This window comes from Mesoplodon mirus, assembly GCF_964341445.2.
Source record: "Mesoplodon mirus genome assembly, chromosome: 6".
Classification (NCBI taxonomy): Eukaryota; Metazoa; Chordata; class Mammalia; order Artiodactyla; family Ziphiidae; genus Mesoplodon; species Mesoplodon mirus.
In genome coordinates this window covers 68,378,899-68,400,151 of record NC_138982.1, presented here as the reverse complement: position 1 = coordinate 68,400,151, position 21,253 = coordinate 68,378,899, and the positions used below count along the sequence as shown (strand labels likewise).

Genomic DNA, 21,253 nt, shown 5'->3' with positions numbered 1-21,253 from the left:
TTCAGTGAGTGTCATGGGAACACAGGAAAGTCACATGATCCCCTTTGGGTGGGTACGAAGAATCAGGGAAGCCTTCCAGGAGGAAGTGGCATTGAAGCTGAGACTTAAAGGATGAGTAGAAATTAACCAAAAGAAGTTGGGGGAGGTTGGGCAGGAAGCAGTTCCTTTAAGGGCAGTGAGGAGCCCTGGTGTGGGAGGAGGCGTGGGGTGGTGGTTGGTTAATGAAGCAAGGAGAGACTTGCTCAGATTTGCATTTTAGAAAGGCACTCTGGCTGCTTGCAGAGAATGGGCAGAGAGAGTAGGGAGACTGTTTAGTTATTTCAGGACACAGTGGTCTAGACTAGGGTGGGGACAGTGGGTATTGAGAGGGACAGGACCCTGGTGATTGATGGGGAAAGGTGCTAGTCTGGGATGACACCCATCTGACTCACACGTCTGACATCTAATTTACAGAGGTTGCAGGGGACAAATCTAAGTCTGTAAGCCCCAAGCCCCTGACTTGAGGAACTGTTCCTGTAAACAGGAAGACAGGGCCTTTCAATCACTTTGCAAATCATCTCTCCATCCCGCTGGACATATCTGTAAACTGTTGCTGGCCTAGCAGTTGGCAGGGCTTCCTGTTCCAAAGTGGGACGGTTCTTGGCAGGAGATGGATAGCTGGAAACAGAATGCGAACTGGGCTAGCCAGGCACCTTTCATAAAGAGAAAAGAAAAGAAAGGAAACCTGGCACTTTCCCATCTGATCCAGAATATCTGGTCAGAAAATAATTTAAAAGGACAGATAATTCAAAGATGTTTCTATTTGGCTTTGAAATGCCATGCATTTTTGGCAGTGGATTTACCTTGCCAAATGTTTTTCTAAGGCGTCATTTTGCATTCCCTGAACACAGACCATCTGGGCAGCAAGGGGCTGAACCAGAGCCCAGGAGGGAGTCTGGGTGGCTGGCTGAGGAGGTACCGATACTTGAAAATTGGACGGAGACCACAACTCTCCCTTATCACCCCAGCTGATCAATACTTGTCTGTCTACCTCTGTCCTGCCACAGAGCAGGGAGCTTTTTCTGACCTAAGCCTTGCCAAGTCACATGGTGACTTGAAAAGCAGCTATCTAGTTCCCAGGACGCACCCAATGCTTTCTTCCCATATCTCTGAACACTCACAGGGCCACCTCTACTCCACAGGGGGGCAGCCAGCTGACCCAGGGCTCCACAGCAACCTCAAAATCAAACCATATTTGGAGCACAGGGCAGGCTGTTTACAGATGTCACCATAAAAGATATTTTAAGTTATAATCAGTCCTGTTTTATAGAAGGGCTGTAAAGGGGCCAGACCAGAAGGCCCCCTTTCCTGTTATTCATAAGATAGATAGCTGCTTCCAGACAAGTTAAAAGATTAGTTTATCTTCCCTGGCTCAAGCCTACCTAAGAGAGGAAAGGGTCACACTTCACAGAAATCACTTAAACAAAGGGTCTCTCCCATTTAGGACCTAGAAGAAATGTCAGGGTGGCAGCCACTCCCTACTAAACAATTCCAAGCATTCCCCCATTCCTCCATCTGGAGGGTGCCAAGCCAGGGTAGTGGCCTGGTCCAGACTAGAATTCACTGGGAATAATCAGTAACAGGCCCAAATCTGGAAGTTCAAGGAAACTGGTTTTCCCCAATCTGTAGTAAAATTAAGCAGATTCTTTTTTTCTTCTTTTTCTTAAAAAAATTTTTTTTGGCTTTATTGAAATATAATTGACATATAAAATTGTAAGATATTTAAAGTGTCCACTATGGTGAAAATACACACACACACACACACACACACACACACACACACACATATATGTTGTGGAAGGATTCCCCCCATCTAGTTACATCCATCACCACACATATTTATCTTTTTTTCCCTGTGGGAGGACATTTAACTTCTAAGTGCTGTTTTTCATAATCAGAGAAGAGGGCATTTCCTACTTCCCCAGGGTTCGGTAACAGTTTCTTCACAGTAAATTCTTAATCCTTAAAAGGTGCTCTGTGACCCATATCCGTTTTCCAAGTGTTGGTTATCTTTCCCTCCATGGAACCTTGTTCCTAAAGAGGACGGGCTGCCAAACCAAGGCCGTCGCTGTGTTTTGAAAAATCCAGCAGAGGTTTTTTTTCGACTCGGTTTCCTGAAAAATTTAAGGAAGCTAAGCCAGTGTCTGTGCCAGGAGCTTGTGACCTGACACCCACCTCTTCCCCTCCTTTAATGTCCCCTTGATTGGAGGTGGCCAAAGGGGACTCTGGAGGCTCGCCCAAACCTTTAGCTCAGATTCCCCACCTCCATGCCAGACAGCAATCCCATCTCACACTCCTCCATTCCTCATACACACACCTCTCATAGGTCATCCTCGGCGTGCAGCCGGGAGGGGAAAGAAAACGTGAGCTAACGCAACAGGTTCCACCCACAGCCTGAACTTACAAGGGGAGACGGCCAGTTGACTGGAGCTGGGCGGTGGAGGGAGAGGAAGCGGCGAAGAGGAAGGTGGAAGGGAAATGATGGTGCATGACCACCAAGCACACGTCACTCGGACTCCCACATGGGCTTGTGTATGTGCGCATGTAGCGGGAGGGAGGTCCTGCAAGGGGTCACTTGGGGACTTCCGCGCGGGTTTGGGAGGCACCGGGCCTGCGCTTTGGGATGCGCGGGGGTTTAGGCGGGGTAATGAGCCCCGCAGAGAGGGCTTGAGGCTCTCCCAGGAAATATGAGTGTGTCTGGGGGTTAAAATTCACCACCCTCCCCAGGGCTCCGCCCCTACTAAGTGGTCCTGTCTGCGCCCCTAAAGCCCCGAGTCCCCTTCCCTCGGGCCTTTTCCCGGCCCCTCCAACGCGATCCCCGCCCGGCCTCCCACCCCAGCCTGCTTCCGAGAAAGCCGGGAGAGCGGACTGCGCCGCGCCCGGCAGCCTCTGGGCATGCTCGGTGGCGGGACCGGCTCCGTGCCGGCAGGGCGCGTCCTCCCTCCCCCAGGGCGGCGGCGGCGCCTGCAGCTACGGCCGCCGCGCCCCGGCCCCGCACACCTTTGGGGGCCGCGGGGGCCACCCTGCCCGGTGGGAGCTGGGCCCCCACCCCGAGCCTTCCGGCGAGCCGAGGAGGGGCCGGCCGGGGAGGCGCGGAGGCGGGAGTGAGACCTCCGAGCTGCCTGCGGTTCCTTAGAAAGTAAAGCTCGGCTCGCCAGCGGAGCCGGGCTCCCGGCCGCCGGCGGGGGCGGGGCGGGGCCGGGTAGGGGGTGGTCTCGGCGCCCTGCGCGAGGTGCGAATTTAGTAGCCGCCCACCCTCTTCTCGGTCCCCGCCCCCAGGGAATTATAATTCTCTGGGAAAGTGTCTGGTTCTCGGAGAATCCCTGGGGCGGGGTGCGGGGGCGCGCCCGGCGCAAAATGGTTAAAACAAAGTCCATGCGCGCCCCGGGGTCCCTCTTATGGAAAGTCTACGTGCCGGTGGCTGGGCACCCCCTTTGCTGATTTGAGGGTTAGTTACCCGGAGGAAGTCTGCCTGTCGCAGGGGAGGGGATGGGATGAGGAAAGCCTCAGGCTGGTGCCGGCTGCCCCCCCGCAGGCCTCTTTGGGGGGCGCACCTCCAGCCAGGCGGGCGCGGAGCCCTGGGCCGGGGCGTTCGCGGCGGGCGGCGGGCGGCGGCCGGAGCAGGCTCGGCCCGGCGGCTCACTCTTTCTGCCTCCTCCCCCCAGGATTACCGAGAGGATGGGATGGATCTAGGCAGTGACGCCGGCAGCAGCAGCAGCAGTAGCCGCGCCAGTTCGCAGTCCAACTCCACCAAAGTGACCCCTTGCTCCGAGTGCAAATCCTCGCCGTCGCCGGGGGGCAGCCTGGACTTGGTGTCTGCCCTGGAGGGCTATGAGGAGCCCTTCCCGGTCTACCAGAAGAAGGTGATTAATGAGTGGGCGCCGGAGGAGGACGCGGAGAAGGAAGACGAGGAGGAGCGCAGCGAGCGAGGGTACCGGGATGACCGCTGTCCTGCCCAGGAGCCGGGGGACGTGAGCGCCAGGACCCGCAGCGGCGGCGGCAGGGGCGCCACCACCGCCATGCCGCCCCCCGTGCCCAACGGCAACCTCCACCCGCACGACCCCCAGGACCTCAGGCACAATGGCAACGTGGTGGTGGCCAGCCGGCCGAGCGGCTCCCGGGGCCCCCGCCGGGCGGTCCAGAAGCCTCAGCCGGCTGGGGGCCGGCGCGGTGGCCGGGGCCCGGCGGCCGGGAGCCTCTGTCTTCAGCCCACGGACAGCGGGACGTGCGTCCCGGAGGAGCCCCCGGTGCCCCCTATGGACTGGGAGGCTCTGGAGAAGCATCTGGCTGGGCTGCAGTTCCGGGAGCAGGAGGTGCGGAACCAGGGCCAGGCGAGGACCAACTCCACCTCGGTAAGTTGCCCGGGGTGCGTGCCCACGCGCGCACACACGTACACACCCCGCGCACAGCCCGCACGCGCCCTACCCGCGCTCCCGCCCGGCGGCGGCCCCATTCATCCTGCCCCGAGGGTGGGTGCCGGGCAGGAGAGCCTGACTTATGCTCCCCTGGGGTACCGTTGCTCAGTCTCTGAGCTGTCTGGGTTTGCAGGATGGGCGGAGAGGAGGGAGGGGCAGCCAGAGGGCAGCGGAAAGTCCGGTTAGTGGAACCAACGACTCATTTTAATGGAATTACTTATGGAGACGAGGTTGTGAGTCACTTGCCTGAAAATAAATCCGGGGAGATTTTGGCACCGAAGTCGGTGGCCTGTGCGTGGGTGATATTTCAGGTCGTAATAGTTGTGGCTTTGTCAGCCGTGGTGGGTGTCCCTTCGTTGCCACTAATGTCTCGTCCATATACAGGCTGTCCCTGCGCACAAGCACGCATTCGCCTGCCCACACCTCCGGTGAGGCAACAGGGATTGTTCCCTCTTGGCGTTTGAGCGGATGCTCCTGAATTGTAATGGGTTGACCGCCCTCCTCTGAGATTTTTTCCTTTCTGAAACCCGATCTATTGTTGACCTGAGGGAACGGGTGAATTGACCTGCTGGGATGAGGGAGTGGTTCTTTCCTCTGTGGGTTGACTCACCCCCTCTCCGCTGAATCCCTCCTAGTTTTGATAAGCAGTTCCTTACCGGAGGCTTGTGCCTCAGTTCAGGAAACCCAGAGAGGTAAGGGTGCTGGAGTGGAAAAGAGAGAAGGAGGGAAGGAGGGATACATCTATAATAAGAAGCTCTGGCAGGTTCACACTTGTCTCAACATCTTTTTTGCCCCTGAGAGGAGAGCAGATAAATGACTTAAAAGAAAAGCGTCATGAATGTGGCTCCCCTATTTATCACTGTTTTGAGATAAAGCAACAGTTGTAATTTGAAATCATTAATGAACGGATCCTAAATGGGGCTGAAGGCCATACAGTTTAAATGAGCTGCTTTCTGTGTGTGGCAGTGTGGGAGAATGCTTGCTTGCAGGTGTAATTTTTCGGCTCCAGGGCCCTGGGGCTACTGGAAATTGGGTGCATGCACTTCTGACTTCAGGGGTAAGGACAGTTAATTGGCACGGTTTCTATCAGAGAGAGCCCTTGGCTGACAGAGCCCACTGGTTAGTGTCCCTTGAGAAACTACCTATTAAATTAACACACTCATTTTAATACCAGCTGTTTACCATGGCCACTCGCAGACACGGAATCTTTCCATTACAGCCAGTACTCTGTCTTGTACCTTGCAATTCAAAACATGCTTTTCCCACCTAGTGCTGAGAAAAATACCTGATTAAGCTCCCTGGACTTAAACAGTGACTTGAAGATACATAAGATTCCTTTACTATGGCCTGACATTTTTACATTCCAGGAAAATGTAATAATTGTGTATACATGCAAAGTTAGGGTTTGATGATGACAATGAGTTCCATTATTCAAAAAGTTCTTGAGCACCCATGTGTTCTGTGCTAAATTCAAGGTGTGATTCTCACCGCTGCAGTTACACATCTGACCACGTGGGCCTGGAATTACGGTGAGCGAGGTAGGGATGCAGCCAGACTCCCCGTCCCCACCCCCAGGAACTTATAATTTAATGGCTAACGTAACAGACCAGCCTACCCCAACACACACACACACATCTTCTTCCTTATTGTTGTAGAGACTGAATCTTTCCTTCTTGGGCCATCTTTGAAACCTGAGGGTGCCTTGTCTCCTCACCTAGCGAACAGTTTGCATTGTGGGTTCCTCCCCTCTCCTTCCCTCGCCCTCCTGAAAATGTCCCCCCTGGGCATTTCCTCCACAAGTCACACCGAAATTTGGGTTCCATCGATTCAAAGTAAGTATATGTACAAAAAAATGGCAGAAGGAAGTGGCCTGTGAAGTTGTTTAATATTGAAATTTTCCGTATTTTGGTTTGTATTGGAACAAAATTACTAGCTGCTGTTAGTTTAGAATAGTGTTTTTCAAATTGCAAGTTCCCCATGAAATCACCTTATCACTTTTTAAAAAAGATAGAATGTACTGCCGTGTGTTGCAGGAAGTCACAGTAAGATTTTTTTTTTTTTTTTTTAGAAAGTTTTGTTTCAGTTTTATGTAGACGCCGGGTTACAGTGTAAGATTTCTTTCCCACTATGGGTCGCTGTCATAAAAGTTTGGAAAACACTGGTTAAAATCCTGTTTACTCCTGCCTGGAATAAATTCAAGAATTTATAACCCTGAGGACAGAAGTTTGAGAGTAACAAAGGAGTTGGTGCAAAAGAAGAAGTCTGTCCTGAAGGAGTTGCTCAAATCGAGTGATATTTTTGCTCCTCCTTAAAAAGTTGTGTGTAGGGCTTCCCTGGTGGCGCAGTGGTTGAGAGTCCGCCTGCCGATGCAGGGGACACAGGTTCATGCCCCGGTACGGGAAGATCCCACATGCCGCGGAGCGGCTGGGCCCGTGAGCCATGGCTGCTGAGCCTGCGTGTCCGGAGCCTGTGCTCCGCAACGGGAGAGGCCACAACAGTGAGAGGCCCGTGTACCGCAAAAAAAAAAAAAAAAAAGTTGTGTGTAAATACATTTAAGTGAAATTAATACATAGTACTGGGAGGAGGGGTATAAAATGAAAAAGGCAGGTACAGTTCCGTCACCTGTGAAGAGACCCAAATAAGCTATTCCCACCACATGACTTTTGCCTGTGCAGTTACCTCTGCTGGGAATCCAGTGGCTGGTTCCTCCTCATCATTCCAGACTGTGCTCAATTCACCTCCTGAGAGAGGCTGTCCCTGGCCCCCCTCCCTAATACAGAGTAAGGCACTCCACCCCCTACCAAGGCACTTCTCGTGTATTTTCTTAGTGCTTATCACTGCCTGACATTATCATGTTCAGTTCTCCTTCATTTTTGGTTCTTTAGAATCGAATTGGAGTGCAGGGGTCTTGCCTGCGTTGTTTAATTGTTGGAACCTAGTGCGTGCGATAGTGTCTGAGAAGTAGTAGGTTCTCAAATAGTGAATAAATGAAGTGTTTATAAGACTCACATGGCCCAGACCTAAGCCAGCCCCCTTACTGTACAGTTGAGAAAATTGAGGCCTAGAGAGGTTAAGAGATTTGCCGAAGATCCCAGTAAGAAAACTACGAAAGGGCTTTTGTCCTTCCTTCTGATGCCAGGCTAGGTTTTTTCCTTTTGATGCTCAAAATTAGTTGAAACAAAAGGAAAGGAAAGAGCTTCCACCTTCCTGAAATAACTTAAAGGGTTTCCTAATGACAGTCCTCTCTTGGATTTCCTTAATGTTAAGTAAACTAGGAAATAATCAAAACCCCATGACTTTACGAGTCTCTTCTCACAGACAGGGTTTGGTTTGGTTTGGTTTGAGTGGAAACACGTTGGGCTCTGCCCAGCAAAGCAGCGACAGCCTCCTCATCCCTGTCCAACGCCCCTTTCTTCCTCTTGGCTACACTGATACACTCAAAACGAAAGCCTGAGATCCGCAAGGATGTGTTGACGATCAGCTGTCTCTAATCCAGGGAAGATTTAGAGGCACATTGAAAAACACACAATGTTTGGGTAGGACTTAAAACCTAGGGCTGACCTTTACCTTGTGAAGTTGTGAGCAGCTCATCTCTCCCGTGGTGCCAGTGGAGGGGGATGAGCTTGGAGGCTCCTGGGAACCACCTTTGGTGTCAGAGCAGGAGGTGCCTGGGGAGTCTTGAAGGAAGCTCTGGTGGCCTGACTTCCTGCTGTCTTCTCAGGGCTGCTCCATCACAAACCTGCGTCGCCTCCCGCAGCCCACCCCCTCCTCAACGTCCCAACCCCTCACCTTGACGTCAGAGCCCTGAGGGCAGCGAGGTCACTTTATTCCACTGCCTCATCCCCAGCAGCTCCCTTGTGCCTGAAGCACTCTTTGGGGGAGGGGGGAGCGGAGGGGGAGGGGAGAGGTTTCACCCAACAACCAGAACTACTCCTGGAAGTGCCCCCTCCAGTTGGCCAGACCCCTCCCCGCCCCCATCCCGTGTCCCTGTGTTTCTCATGGTCCTTCCCTGGGCCTGCAGGTGTGTGAACACCCCTGGTAAACTCAAGGGCCACACACGACCCAGGAGTGAGATTTAGAACCAGCGTGCCAAGTTACGTGAGTCCTGCCCCCATCTGTTCGCATTCATCCTCAATTCTCTTCTCCCTGCCTGCTCTATGGGAACTGGCGCAGACAATCCTGAGGGACAGTCCTGAGGGAAACCTGTAGCTTCTCTTCCCGTTTCCCTCTTCTGAGCACAGCCCCAAGCCTCTGTCTTTCTCCTGCTTCTCCAGGACCTTAGTGTGTCACAGTATCATTCTTCTGCCTCCCCATCACCAAGTGGAGGGGGGGTGCCCACTGCCTCAACCTACTCGTCTTCCTAAGTGGAGTATAACTTCACCCTTTTTTCTCCATGGTCCTTCTGTGAGGTTTTCTTTCCCTCAGAGTCTGTGATCCTCCATGCTGAGTCTGTTCTGCTTCTGGAAACTCACCCCTTTTTTCTCCCTCCTACTTCTCCCTCCTTTTGATTCTTTATTTTTTAAAAAATAGCTCCATTGAGGTAGAATTGACATACAGTTAACTGCACATTTAAAGTCAAGGTGATGCATCTATCTCTCACCCGCAAAAGTATCTTCTTGCTGCTTTGCAGTCCTTCCCATTCTGTTCCTTGGCAACCACTGATCTTAGTTCTATCACTATAAGTTAGCTTGCATTTTCTAAAACTAATGTAAAAGGAATCATATAATATGTACTCAATTTTGTCTGGCATCTTTCAGTCAGCATATAATTATTTTGTGATTCATCTGTGTTATTGTGTATGTCAATAGCTCATTCCTTTTTATGGCTCAGTAGAGTTCCATTTTATGGATATACCCTACTCCCTGGTTGATGGACCTTTGGGTGGTTTCTAGTTTTTGTCTATGACAAATAAAAAGTGCTGTGAACATTCACGTACAAGTCTTTGTACGGACATATCCTTTCATTTCTCTTGGGAAAATACCGAAGAGTGGAATGGCTAGATCCTATGGGAGCTGTGTGTTTAACTGTTTGAGAAGTTGCCCGTTTTCCAAAGAATTTGCACCATTTGATGTTGGTTTCCTCTCCCACCTGTTGGTGTATTCCATCTGTGTCCTTGGGGGTTTGCAGGACATCTCTCTTCAGGTGACTGGGGTGACTGATCCCCTACCTCTTAAGAGAAAACAACAGCAAAGTACCAGGATCACATTTTATAGCCAACCAAAGTCATTACACCCATTGTTCAAAAAAAGGAAAGGACTCTTTTTTAAATTAAAGAGGAGTTCTAGTTGTAGACCTGACACATTTTCATTGCAGTTTTATTATTTTTTACTGCCTGTGACAGATGCATTTTCCTCCATTAATGAGAAGATAAGAATAATTTTAATTAACATGTTAATTGAAAGCAAATTCTGATGAAGTTATTTCCAAAGTACTTGAAAGCAATTTGTCTTTTTATTTGTTTGTACTATTAACTAGTAGCAAACTTTAAATAACCTACATTTCTTCCGAGAATGGTACTAATTACAGGTTATTTTCAATGTATTATTCTGAAAGAATTACAGCCTAGTTACTCCTTCTCCGTCAATGACACTACTAAAGTAGCTTGAATGGCTGAGTAGTTTGTTTCCTTAGTTACTCAGGCTATGTTTAAATTGCATGAATTCCCATTTTTAGAGACTGAATTAAGAGGTCTTTATTATTCCTGCAAAATACAGTAAAGTTTATAAGTTTAATAAGTTATGTGATTCATCAACCTGGGATACCACAGTGAAAACATTCTGAGTGGTTTGTAGTTATCACTTATCCCTCTTAGAGAGCACGACATGACAGTGTTAAAATCATTTTTTTTTTACCATAACCAGGCCAGCTATATTCTTTGCTTCAACCTTTACCTTGAAACGTTTAGTGTCATCATCGTCTGCTTTTCTAATTTATGTTGATTTCTGTTTAAGAGCTGCAAAGGCTGCTCTATGCATTAGCATGTACTCAAGACTTTAAAGAAATATGGTTGGGTTTTCCAAAAACTTAGGTTGCAGGTAAACCACAGGTTCTGAGGCTCTGTTTGTGTATTTCAGCTACCATCAGATAGTTCATCCTACTGCAGAAGAGCCTTTGAAAATACTGTAGTTGGATGAAAGGAAATCTTTGCCCACCAAGCGGTTTGCACATAGTGGTCCTTTAGAACATTCTAAGGATCACTGTCGTGCCGCAGATCTGAAAAACAGATAGAGATATTCTCATCACACATTCATTGAGCTGTTTGAACATCTCACCACCGACATCATGTCACCTTCCTCCATCCCTTTCTAGCTCAGAATGCACTTTCAACTCTAGAACCTTTGCCTGGCATTCCTTGTGACTTCACTCCCAGGAAGGCCCAGCACGAGCCCTTTGCTCTGGAGCAGGTCTGGACGCTGCTGTCCACCAAACCGCCCAGCACTCTCTTCCCCAAGGTGTGCTCTGATTCAGCTTCTTTGGGAAGCTGTGCCTGATCATCTCGGCTCTAAGCAACCTCTCTTCCGAACTTCTTACTCCACTTGTGTTCCACCTCCTCATTCTTAGGTTTTAAAAGGCTCATCCCTGGGCTTCCCTGGTGGCGCAGTGATTGAGAGTCCGCCTGCCGATGCAGGGGACGCAGGTTCGTGCCCCGGTCCAGGAGGATCCCACATGCCGCGGAGCAGCTGGGCCCGTGACCCATGGATGCTGAGCCTGTGCGTCCGGAGCCTGTGCTCCGCAACAGGAGAGGCCACAACAGTGAGAGGCCCGCGTACCGCAAAATAAATAAATAAATAAAAGGCTCATCGCTGACAAAACTCAAACCAGACCTGTCAATCTCTGGTTCCAGGCTCTTTCAGTGACATTGTTTGCATTCTCTTTCTGTGGGTATGTCTCTTATCTGCCCAACTATTTTAAATCTGTCCTCCCCTTCAAACACATACATGTACAGGCTCAGGCATTTCCTGAGGACTGGACATTTGATGAATACTTGTTACCTGGTTAATGTATTTTGTACCACCTTTCTGTCTAGTTTTTAAATTTGCTCAAAGCCAGTATACTACGAACTTTATTAATGCTAATAATAGTAATTACAGATCCTTCCTTAAAAGTTTATCTGGACTCTGTGACATTACATTTGCATTTTAAAATAGAAATTTGTTTTTACTCCTGGACGTTTGCCTCTGAAGACATGAATGGTTTTTTTTCTTACCTCTGAAACTCAGTCCTAAGTTGTTGTTTTTTTTTTTAACAACAAGGACCTTTGCAAATGCTTTTCTTTAGCTGCTTTATGTTCCCTGAGCTGTTGGGACAGATGACACTTCGTACTGTTGCTGCTTTATACTGTCAGTGACTGGGAGATTATTTTGCACACAGCTTTTGTAGAAATTCAAGTGCCATTTATGAAACTGAGCATTTTTCATAGAAAAGTAATAGGATTTTAAAGATAGAAAGGATCTGAGAGGTCATCTCATCAAACCCTCGCCACTTTCAAAGGAGGAAGCAGGCTTATGAAGATTAAATGTCTTTGCCCACCTTCCTCAGCCCAGGCCTGACCCAGCCTCAAGTCACCTGACTCACAATTCCCACTTTTAATGAACTCGGCCTCCTTCAGCTACCTTTTTAAAAAAGAGTCTTTTCACAACTTAACTGGAGGATAGATTTAGCCTCATCACTTAAGAGCTTCAAGACTGGAAGTAGATTCTAATTTTTATCACCTGATAGAAAAGTTTCATTTTATTGTTTATTTCTTTTTCTTTTTTTAAAACACATGTTGCAATACAATCATAAAATTGCTTCCTTCCATTCGGATTTCAGCTCATCACCGTATTTCTGCCAGCAGAACAGTACTCTTCCTGGGTTGACAGATTTTTTTTTTTTCTGTCCTTTTTCCTTTCCCATCTGTAAACACCTTTTCCTGGCTGTCCACCCTCCTTTCCAGCACTGGGCAACACGCAGTGTTCTCCTCTCATAGGTTCAGGGCTGACTGGCCCTTGAGGACCGTGAAAGGAGCCGCCTGAGTACCAGGAGGCAGAGGAGGGAGCAGCGAGGGTGAGGGCTGACCGTTGTGCATGTCACTTCCATTTACAATCCGTCCATTGACTGACTGTCAGGCTATGAGGCGGTGCCCGGGTTCAGAAAGACAGGGCGAAGAAGATTTCCATGTGGCTCACCGCACAAGTGGAAACATTTTGTTCTAACTAGACAGAGTTTTAAGTGAATCGTTTATTATAAGCCCAAAAAAGAGCAAAATAACAAAACCAAGAAGAGACTAGAAAGAAAAGCATTTGTGGAGTTCAGGAGAGGCCCATAAAGTAGTCTCTATTAGGACACTGGCTTTGTTAGAACATGGATGAAAACTAGGAATAGAAAAATGGACGTCAGGGAAGGGAGATGTGTTTGGGTTTTTATGTTGCCCGTATGACGTTTTTGAGTTTCCCAGTTAAATCTGTAGAAGTGAATCATCACTCTTTCTTCTTGTCAGGTCCAGGAGAGTTGTAATAATCACTCTCCTTCATTTACCAAGTCTTATGAAATCCATAAGAGCACTCATTGTTTCAGATGTTCTTGGTGTGTTTGCTTTGTTTTGGTTTGGTTTGGTTACTACTATTCACTTTTGTGAATGATTCTGTTATTTTCCTTATATATTTGTTAAATAATTATGTCAAGCATGTTCTATCCCCAATTTTCATCACTTGTTTTTCTCTGTTTCCATTCATACATATATTTAACCTAATTTTATTCTCTCCACCTGACCTGTTTTTCAGTATTTGTGTTATTATAGGTTATTCCCATTTTTTCCTACTTTTGTGGTATTTTCTCTATAAAGTATCAATATATGCGATTCAAAGCTGACCATTGGGAATTCCCTGGCTGTCCACTGGTTAGGACTCTGCGTTTTCACTGCCAGGGCCCGAGTTTGATCCTGGGAGGTGTGTGGCAGAGCCAAAAAAAAAAAAAAAGAGAGAGAGAAAAAAAGGTGATGGTTTAGGCTAGGAAACACCAGGTGATAGGAATGAACTCAACCACTGCTTGTTCAGTACCAGGTTGATGGTTTTTAAAGTACTTGTAAAATATTTTTTAGTTATGTTTTACTGACATGAGGTTATACTTAAAGCAAAGCTTACTGGAAATGAAAAAGTTACCAGTTTTCTTCAGTCTAGCTTTGTATATCAGATTTCCTAATAATTGCCTCATGCACCTGTACATTTTACTGATACCTCTGTATCTCCATCCAAATATTTTGTATTTACTTGCAATTGAGTGAACTTTTTGGTGTATCCATCATCAGCAATATCATGTCACCTTTCTCTTTTTTTCCTTCCATTTCTCAAAGTCTCTCCTTAATATTTGTGACTCATGAAAGTGATTGTGAATCTTCCTTGGGATATTAGCATAGTATACCAAAAAAAAATTTCAGTTTTTATGGATTACAAGGAGCATTGCATTAGTCAGCAGCTGATTTCTGCAGATTCATCAATTCAAGAGTTTTATTACCCATGTCCTAATAGAGATGATTGATTCTTCAAAACTCTTCCTTGTAGAAATAAATGTCTTAGTTATTCGTGAATTTTTGGTTTTCTTTTTTTTTTTTTAATGTTACAAAAAGCTTCTATCAAGAAAGTGGTGGTGGCGTGGGGTTGGGGGCTTTTCCAGGTGATGCTCCATTTGCCCAGGTGGATGGGGTTGTTTTCACGGTGCTTGAGGAAGAGCAGAGAACAAAGCAGCATCTCTACAGCCTCACAATCAGGCCTCCAACAGGCAGATTTTCTACTGGCGCCTTCTGGACACACACCAGCCAGGCTGATAGGTCGTTGTCCCCATGGCAGCACATACCCATTGCTTCCTCCTCTCAGATCCCCCTGCTGTGATCTGCAGCCTGCCTCTGTTTCCCATTTCACTCCTGTGTGGGTGACCTGTCTGTGCAGAGAACCAATACAAAGTCCATAAGAAAGTGGCTCCTCTAGTACTGGGCACCTCTGGTGGCCAGAGCCCCTGGCCAGGCTCCCTCATGGACCTCTTAGTGATGGAGAGTTGAGGACAGGCACTCTCCGAGGCCAGCTAGCTGTGGCCAGGGACCGCTTGCTCACTAATAGCCTGTAGACATGCCCCGAACAAAACAACAGGTAAGTCTAGACAGCTACTTGGTTCTTGATGCTGTTTCCTTCTTGGTTTGCCATATATGGAAAGAACTTCGCTGTCTAAAAAAGTTTAAAGGGAATGAGGTAATTTCCTCGTAATTCCTGAGATCTCCAGCCGTGTTTTAAATTTAGATTTGAGGTTAGAGCATTAAAAAAATAAAAACAGAAAAGTTGCTGTGTTATGAAATGCTAGGGCATTTTAAATGTCAAGTCCATCAGCATGATAGCTTGTACCCCCATTTTCTCCATCCAAAGAAAGAATAGTGTTAAACTTCTTTCTAAAATAAGAAGGGTCTGGACCTCTGGGAACCTGGCACAGTGTCTTCTTAGCAAAGAACGTAAAGCCTAATCTCCACTCCTATAAAAATAACATGTTTTCACATAGTTTCAAAACCAACTTAGCCTTCTGTTTTTCTCCTCATGGCACCAGTGGCTAAAAATTATGCCACTTATGAAAATTACAATTTTTTCTTTGTGCAGTCTTACATAATTTTGGTCCATTTTGACCGGGTCTGACATTTTATTATAAGCAACAACATCTTAAGTTTTCTGTCCTTTTTGTTTTCCACTCTAAAATTGCTTCTGTGAGGAGTAAGACAAGACCACTGGGATTTTATTTTTGAATACTTAAATTATGTAAGTTATGTAATCAATGATCTCCTGTTAGAGTTGTTATCCGGCCAACAGTGACCCCACCGTCTGACCCAAATAGCCCTTAAAGTAAGATCTTGTTCTAGAAGAACAACTTTAGGCAGTAGTAATTTAAATTTTTTCTGAATACTGGCTCTACTATGGTATGGTGATTTCAGTATTAGATGTATTTTTCTTGTGTTTCTTATGGAAACTTTCAACAAAGTAAACGTACAATGGTTGTGCTTAAACTAACATGTAAGACCTCTGCAGAAAGTCCAGTGCACTGGAAGCAAATTGAAATTCTCTTTTACTAGCAAACAATCACACTGAGAATGTGAATATTAGAGCTGGAAGGCACTCCACAGCAAGGGTGGCAAGATCAGATGCTTCCAGAGGCCACGGAGGAAACTAATGAGAGGAGTGGAGGACAGGTCCCAGGGACAGAAGACAGCTGTTCTTTCATACTGCTGACTTGTTGCTGTGCCAGAGTCTCAGAGTTATGATATGTCAGGAGAAGCCCAAGACCCAGGTTTTTATGAGAAGTATCTTGAATACTAAATACACTGCAAATAACTTTAAATAAATACAGTTTTATGGAGCTAAGAAACAGGTCTGTGGTTCAGAAGATGGCCTTGGGCTACCAGTTTTCCATCCCACACTTAACCCAACCCCTTCATTTTACAGGTAAGAAAACTGAGACACAAAGATGTTAGATGACTTACCTGAAGTGGGGATGAGGTGGGGATGACTTGCTAAGAGGTTTGGTAAGAGTCTAGAAATGAGAGATGTCAGGGAGGAAAACTCCTGAAGGAGTGTTGGTCTTATTTACTGACACCAGCGTAACATTTTTCCCCCTTTCAATGCTTAAAGTAATTTGAAACAACAACATCCAGAGGAAAAAAATAAGAGAGTCTTAGGTACACACCTTCCTATATTTCACTTTATTTTTATATACATTCCATTACTTAGAATTTAGTTTTCTCTTTCATCTTCAGAGCAGTTCAAAAATTGATTTGTTATTTGGATTTGGGGTATTTCGTTATTTATGATGATGAAAAGGGAAGGGCTCTTTAAGAACAGATTGTCTTAAACATAAACATGCGTGTGCACACAGACACACACACACACACACACATACAATGCAGGATATGTGGCCTCAGTTCTTTTATCTGCTGGAAACTCATCTGAGACCATTTAATTCCAAGGGGTGGTGGTAGGGGTGAGTTCTAATAAAATTTTTTGTTATATAGAATCTAATGAAACTTTAATATTGATGAATTGTATTGTTTTTATTTAACTAAATATATAGTATTTAGGAGGACTTATTGAAAGTATAGAGATTGGGATGTTTTTTTTTTCTTCTTTAGAACTATTGGCTAGAAGTCCAAAGTCAACAGATTTCAAACAAATGAGACAAGTTTGGGGTGTTAATTCACTTTCCTTTAGAAAAATGGGAAATGTTCACTTAGCTTTTTTAAAAAAAAAACTTTTTATCTGGGAATAACTTTAGATTTACAGAGGTGTTACAAAGATAGTACAGAAAGTTTCTGAATATCCTTTACCAGCCTCCCCTGATGTTAACATTGTATATAATATGTATATTATATATAATATACACATATATAATTATTAAGAGAAATATACTTGTTTTCTGATATTTCTTCAAATATAATAAACAGTTTGAGTATATGTCAGTGTGTGTGTTGTATATATAACTGTGGTACACTTGTCAAAACTAGGAAATGAACGTTGGCACAGTATTATTACCTAAACTGGAGGCTTTAATTGGATTTATATTAGCTTTTAAAATCAAGAAGGTTATATTAAAACTACCCAACAAAGGTAATAAATAACATACAGGCTGTGGCTTGAGGAGAGAGGGGAGAGTTGGGTCCTTCGTATTGTCTCTCGGCTTCCACAAAGTCATCCCAAGTGAACTTGAACAAAGATTCTGCTAGTGCGTTTGCTTTGTAGATGCATTTTGAAGACTCCTACCTCCTCTTCCGATGAGGTTGGCTTCCCTCAGTCTCTCCGCTGCAGGAGGCATGTGTTGTGAAGGATCCGCAGAGGCAGGTGAAGAGAGAAACTCCACAGGCCTGTGGAGGGCAGGCTCCTCCAAGCAGGAAGGCAGGAGTCAGGGGACTGTGTTGTGAGCCATCGTCTGCTTTCACAGGCTGTGGCCAGCCTCAAATTGTCACTGTCCTTTGGAACGGTATTTGGCTCGCCAACATCTGAATCGTTTGTTTATTTGTTTTTTAATGATTTTTTAACATCTCTATTGGAGTATCATTGCTTTACAATGGTGTGTTAGTTTCTGCTGTATAACAAAGTGTATCAGCTATACATATACATATATCCCCATATCTCCTCCCTCTTGCGTCTCCCTCCCTCCCACCCTCCCTATCCCACCCTCCCTATCCCACGCTATGGTGGTCACAAAGCACCGAGCTGATCTCCCTGTGCTATGCGGCTGCTTCCCACTAGCTGTCTATTTTACATTTGGTAGTGTATATATGTCCATGCCTCTCTCTCACCTCGTCCCAGCTTACCCTTCCCCCTCCCCATGTCCTCAAGTCCATTCTCTACATCTGCATCTTTATTCCTGTCCTGCCCCTAGGTTCTTCAGAACCATCATCAGAAAGAGAAAAATAAATATCATATGTTTATTTGTTTTTTAATGAGGAAGCAGCATTTTGGCCTGGGAGTCTCCTTCTTTAAAGTTAAGGGTCTGATGGAATTGTGAAGGCTCTGTGAGCCTGTGGTGTGAAAATTCCCGCAGAAGGGAGTAAGTTACAGTTGACTGGAAAGAGGTGTAAGTGGCCTGGGGGACAAAGCCCACTCAGGCTGTGAAATGAGGGCTAAGTCATGAGGAACACATTTGGGAGACTTCACAGGCTAGAAATGGTGAGGAAAGAGGTTTGAGACTCGTGAAAATGGAAAAGGAAAGGAACTTGGCATATCAGAATGTTCAGTATTTGCTGACTGATTGAATAATCCGAATTTTCAAAACTAAACTGGCTGTGGGCTCCAGGCATAGTTTTATCAGCAATAGAAGGATGTCCCCATGACTCAGTGACTTCTCATAAGGAGCGTTCCGGTTACTCATTCCCTGCCTTTGGGTGGCCTGGTTTGGCTGGCAGGATCAGTGATTTCCTCTTAGGACTTCTACAAATTTCCCAGAATTCTTTTACTAATTACATGTTCAATGTATTGTGGATTATGATACTACTAAGTAAATGTTTCTTTCAGTAAAACCCATATAATCAGGTTGAAAACTGTGTGTTCTCCAGACCAAAATGTTTTTTTTCTTTTTTTTTTGTATTGAAGTGTAGCTGATTGACAATGCTGTGCCCATATCTGCTGTGCAGCAAAGTGACTCAGTTATACACATATAGACATTCTTTTTTTTTTTTTTTTTTTGCGGTACATGGGCCTCTCACTGTTGTGGTCTCTCCCATTGCGGAGCACAGGGTCCGGACGCACAGGCTCAGCGGCCATGGCTCACGGGCCCAGCCGCTCCGCGGCATGTGGGATCTTCCCAGACCGGGGCATGAACCCGTGTCCCCTGCATCAGCAGGCGGACTCTCAACCACTGTACCACCAGGGAAGCCCTAGACATTCTTTTTTTTATATTCTTTTCCATTATGGTTTATCACAGGATATTGCAGGCCAAATGGTTTTACTAGCTGCTTCAATTTATATACTCCTTTGAAATTCACTAGATGCTATGCTCGAGGATGGGACGTATGCACATCACTGACGTCTATATTCTTAGGTTCTTCCTCCTGCGGTGGATGTGCATGGGGTTTCTGCCCAGCATGGGTTTACCCTTCCTAACAGCACCCAGGTTCTTTCTAGGGAATTACCTCTTTTCTGCTGTGTGCGATTTTGGTGGGAGGGCAATTGCAAGTGGCTGACTCCTGTTCGGGCAACCTTAGCCTAGGTTCTCCCTCCCCTGACTCTGCCACAGGTGGAAGAGCTCCCCTGGGACTTTGGGTCTAGAGCGTTCCCTGCGAGGCCCTCAGGAGCAATGGGAGGCCTCCTCGCGGTGGTGACTGCTGCAGAACCCTTCCCATGAGGGGACCACGGCCATGGCTTCTGCTTCCCAACCTTCCCTGCCTCCCCTGGTTTCTCAGTGCCCACCTCCTGTTGATTCTCTGAGCTTAAATCAGCCAGGGTTGGTTTTATTGCTTTCAAATCAGGAACCCTAACTAACAGTAGGCAGTCTCTCGACTTATGGCTCAGATTCAAACGTGACAGCTGTAGGGCCAATAGCACTAAGTAGAGGCCTTTAAGGTTTTTCGAGTCTTTCACAGAATCATTGAATATCAGAGGTGGAATGGGGACTTCCTGGTGGCGCAGTGGTTAAGAATCCGCCTGCCAATGCCGGGGACATGGGTTTGATCCCTGGTCCAGGAAGATCCCACCTGGCGCGGAGCAACTAATAAGCCCATGAGTCACAACTACTGAGCCTGCACATCTAGAGCCCATGCTCCGCAACAAGAGAAGCCACCGCAATGAGAAGCCCGCGCACTGCAACAAAGAGTAGCCCGTGCTCGCCACAACTAGAGAAAGCCCACACGCAGCAACGAAGACCCAACACAGCCATAAATAAATAAATTTATATAAAAAAACAAAGGTGGAATGGTCCTTAGAGCTAGAAGGGTAACTCATGCTGGGTGCAGTCCCCTTCTTTTTTATAGGTGAGGAAATAACCACATAAAGTGAAAGTGACTTTCAAGGTGTCATAAACAGAACATGCCGCATTGACATCCTATGCTGAGATCTCATGATTCAGCTACCCAGGGCTTCTTGACCTCACACCCTCCTACTTCCCTGACCCTGTGAGCCATGGTACCCATTTATAGGGTGACTGGCCAGAAGTAAAGACAGCCATCTGTGGCCTTGGAGACGATCAGTGGCCTTGGAAAGGAGCAAAGGTAACTGGACCACATAGGACTTCAACCTATGGCTGGTGGTGTTATAACCAATATTCAAACACTGAGCTGAAAGGTGCCCTCTGATGCCAGTCCAGACGTGTCCTCTTGATGCAGCTCAGACTTTGTATAAGGAAGTGAATATCAGCAGGCTCTGGAATCAGGTAGACCTGGCCCAAAACAGCAGTAGTAGCATCCTTATGATTAGGGGCATAAAAACAACCAATATTATGGTATAAATCTCATGGATTTTTAATGTGGATTAAAGATTGTCTTCTAGACATCCCTTATTTTATAGAAATTGTGCTTTTATGTTGTAAGTTGTAGTAAGTATGTTGTAAGTGTAGCAAGTCTCCAAGCTTTGAGAAGGTAAATTTTCTGAATTCATTTTGGAGCAAAAGCTATATTTTTAAAATTGCTTATGTGAAACTTTTCAGCAAAGTGAAAAGTCTGCAATATGATGTCTGCATGATGTCTGCCAAGACGTTCCTTAATATATGTCATTATTTTTTCTTCTTAGCTTTATTCAGTCAGTGACTATATATTTGCATATCTGCTATGCGTTAGGTATGGCGGATAAAGATGGGCAGAAGCTCACGTGCGGCTGTCATGTCATGGGGCTTCTTGCCCTCACGGAGCTTGCAGTCAAGCAGGGGAGACTCACATAAATCATATAAGGACACAAATGTGGCAGGTGCTGCCGAAGAAGGCCATGATGCTGTGAGAACTGCAGAGACATGCCCTAAGCCTGTTTTAATGAGAGAAACAAGCTGTTGCTTATTGAGTGCCTACTGGGCACACACTGATCTGGCTGCTTTTCATTTATTTGCCTAATGCACGATGGGGCAAGTTGAATGCTGTTTCTCCCATTTTATAGACAAAAAAACTGAAGTGTGTGGTGAGATCACAGAGCTAGTGCAGGTCCCTCTGGCTCCAAGGGCCATGTGCTTTCCACTTCTCCTAGAAACCACCACACCAACTATTTGGAATTTAGCCCCTCTGACTTTTCATCACACAATAACTGCTTATTTTTGCTGGTGGCTATGGCCACATCTGAATATCTGTGATCTCTTGATATATAATATCCACTTAC

The 21,253-nt window shown here is 46.3% G+C and overlaps 1 protein-coding gene across 7 annotated transcripts in view; it reads left to right on the top strand.

The window, feature by feature from the left end:
- Positions 1–2,483: 2,483 nt before the first annotated feature.
- Positions 2,484–21,253, top strand: part of SCHIP1 (schwannomin interacting protein 1) — a 127,789-nt gene continuing 109,019 nt past the window's right edge. Inside the window, exons 1-2 of one of the 7 annotated variants that reach the window (XM_082625178.1) lie at positions 2,484–2,571; positions 3,705–4,391. In XM_082625178.1, the coding sequence (XP_082481304.1) occupies positions 2,518–2,571; positions 3,705–4,391 (741 nt within the window). In that variant the 5' untranslated portion in view covers positions 2,484–2,517. Of the gene's footprint in view, positions 2,572–3,035; positions 3,179–3,209; positions 3,488–3,512; positions 4,392–21,253 lie in introns of those variants that run through there. The other 6 variants (XM_082625179.1, XM_082625181.1, XM_082625180.1 and 3 more) reach the window with 6 other exon arrangements.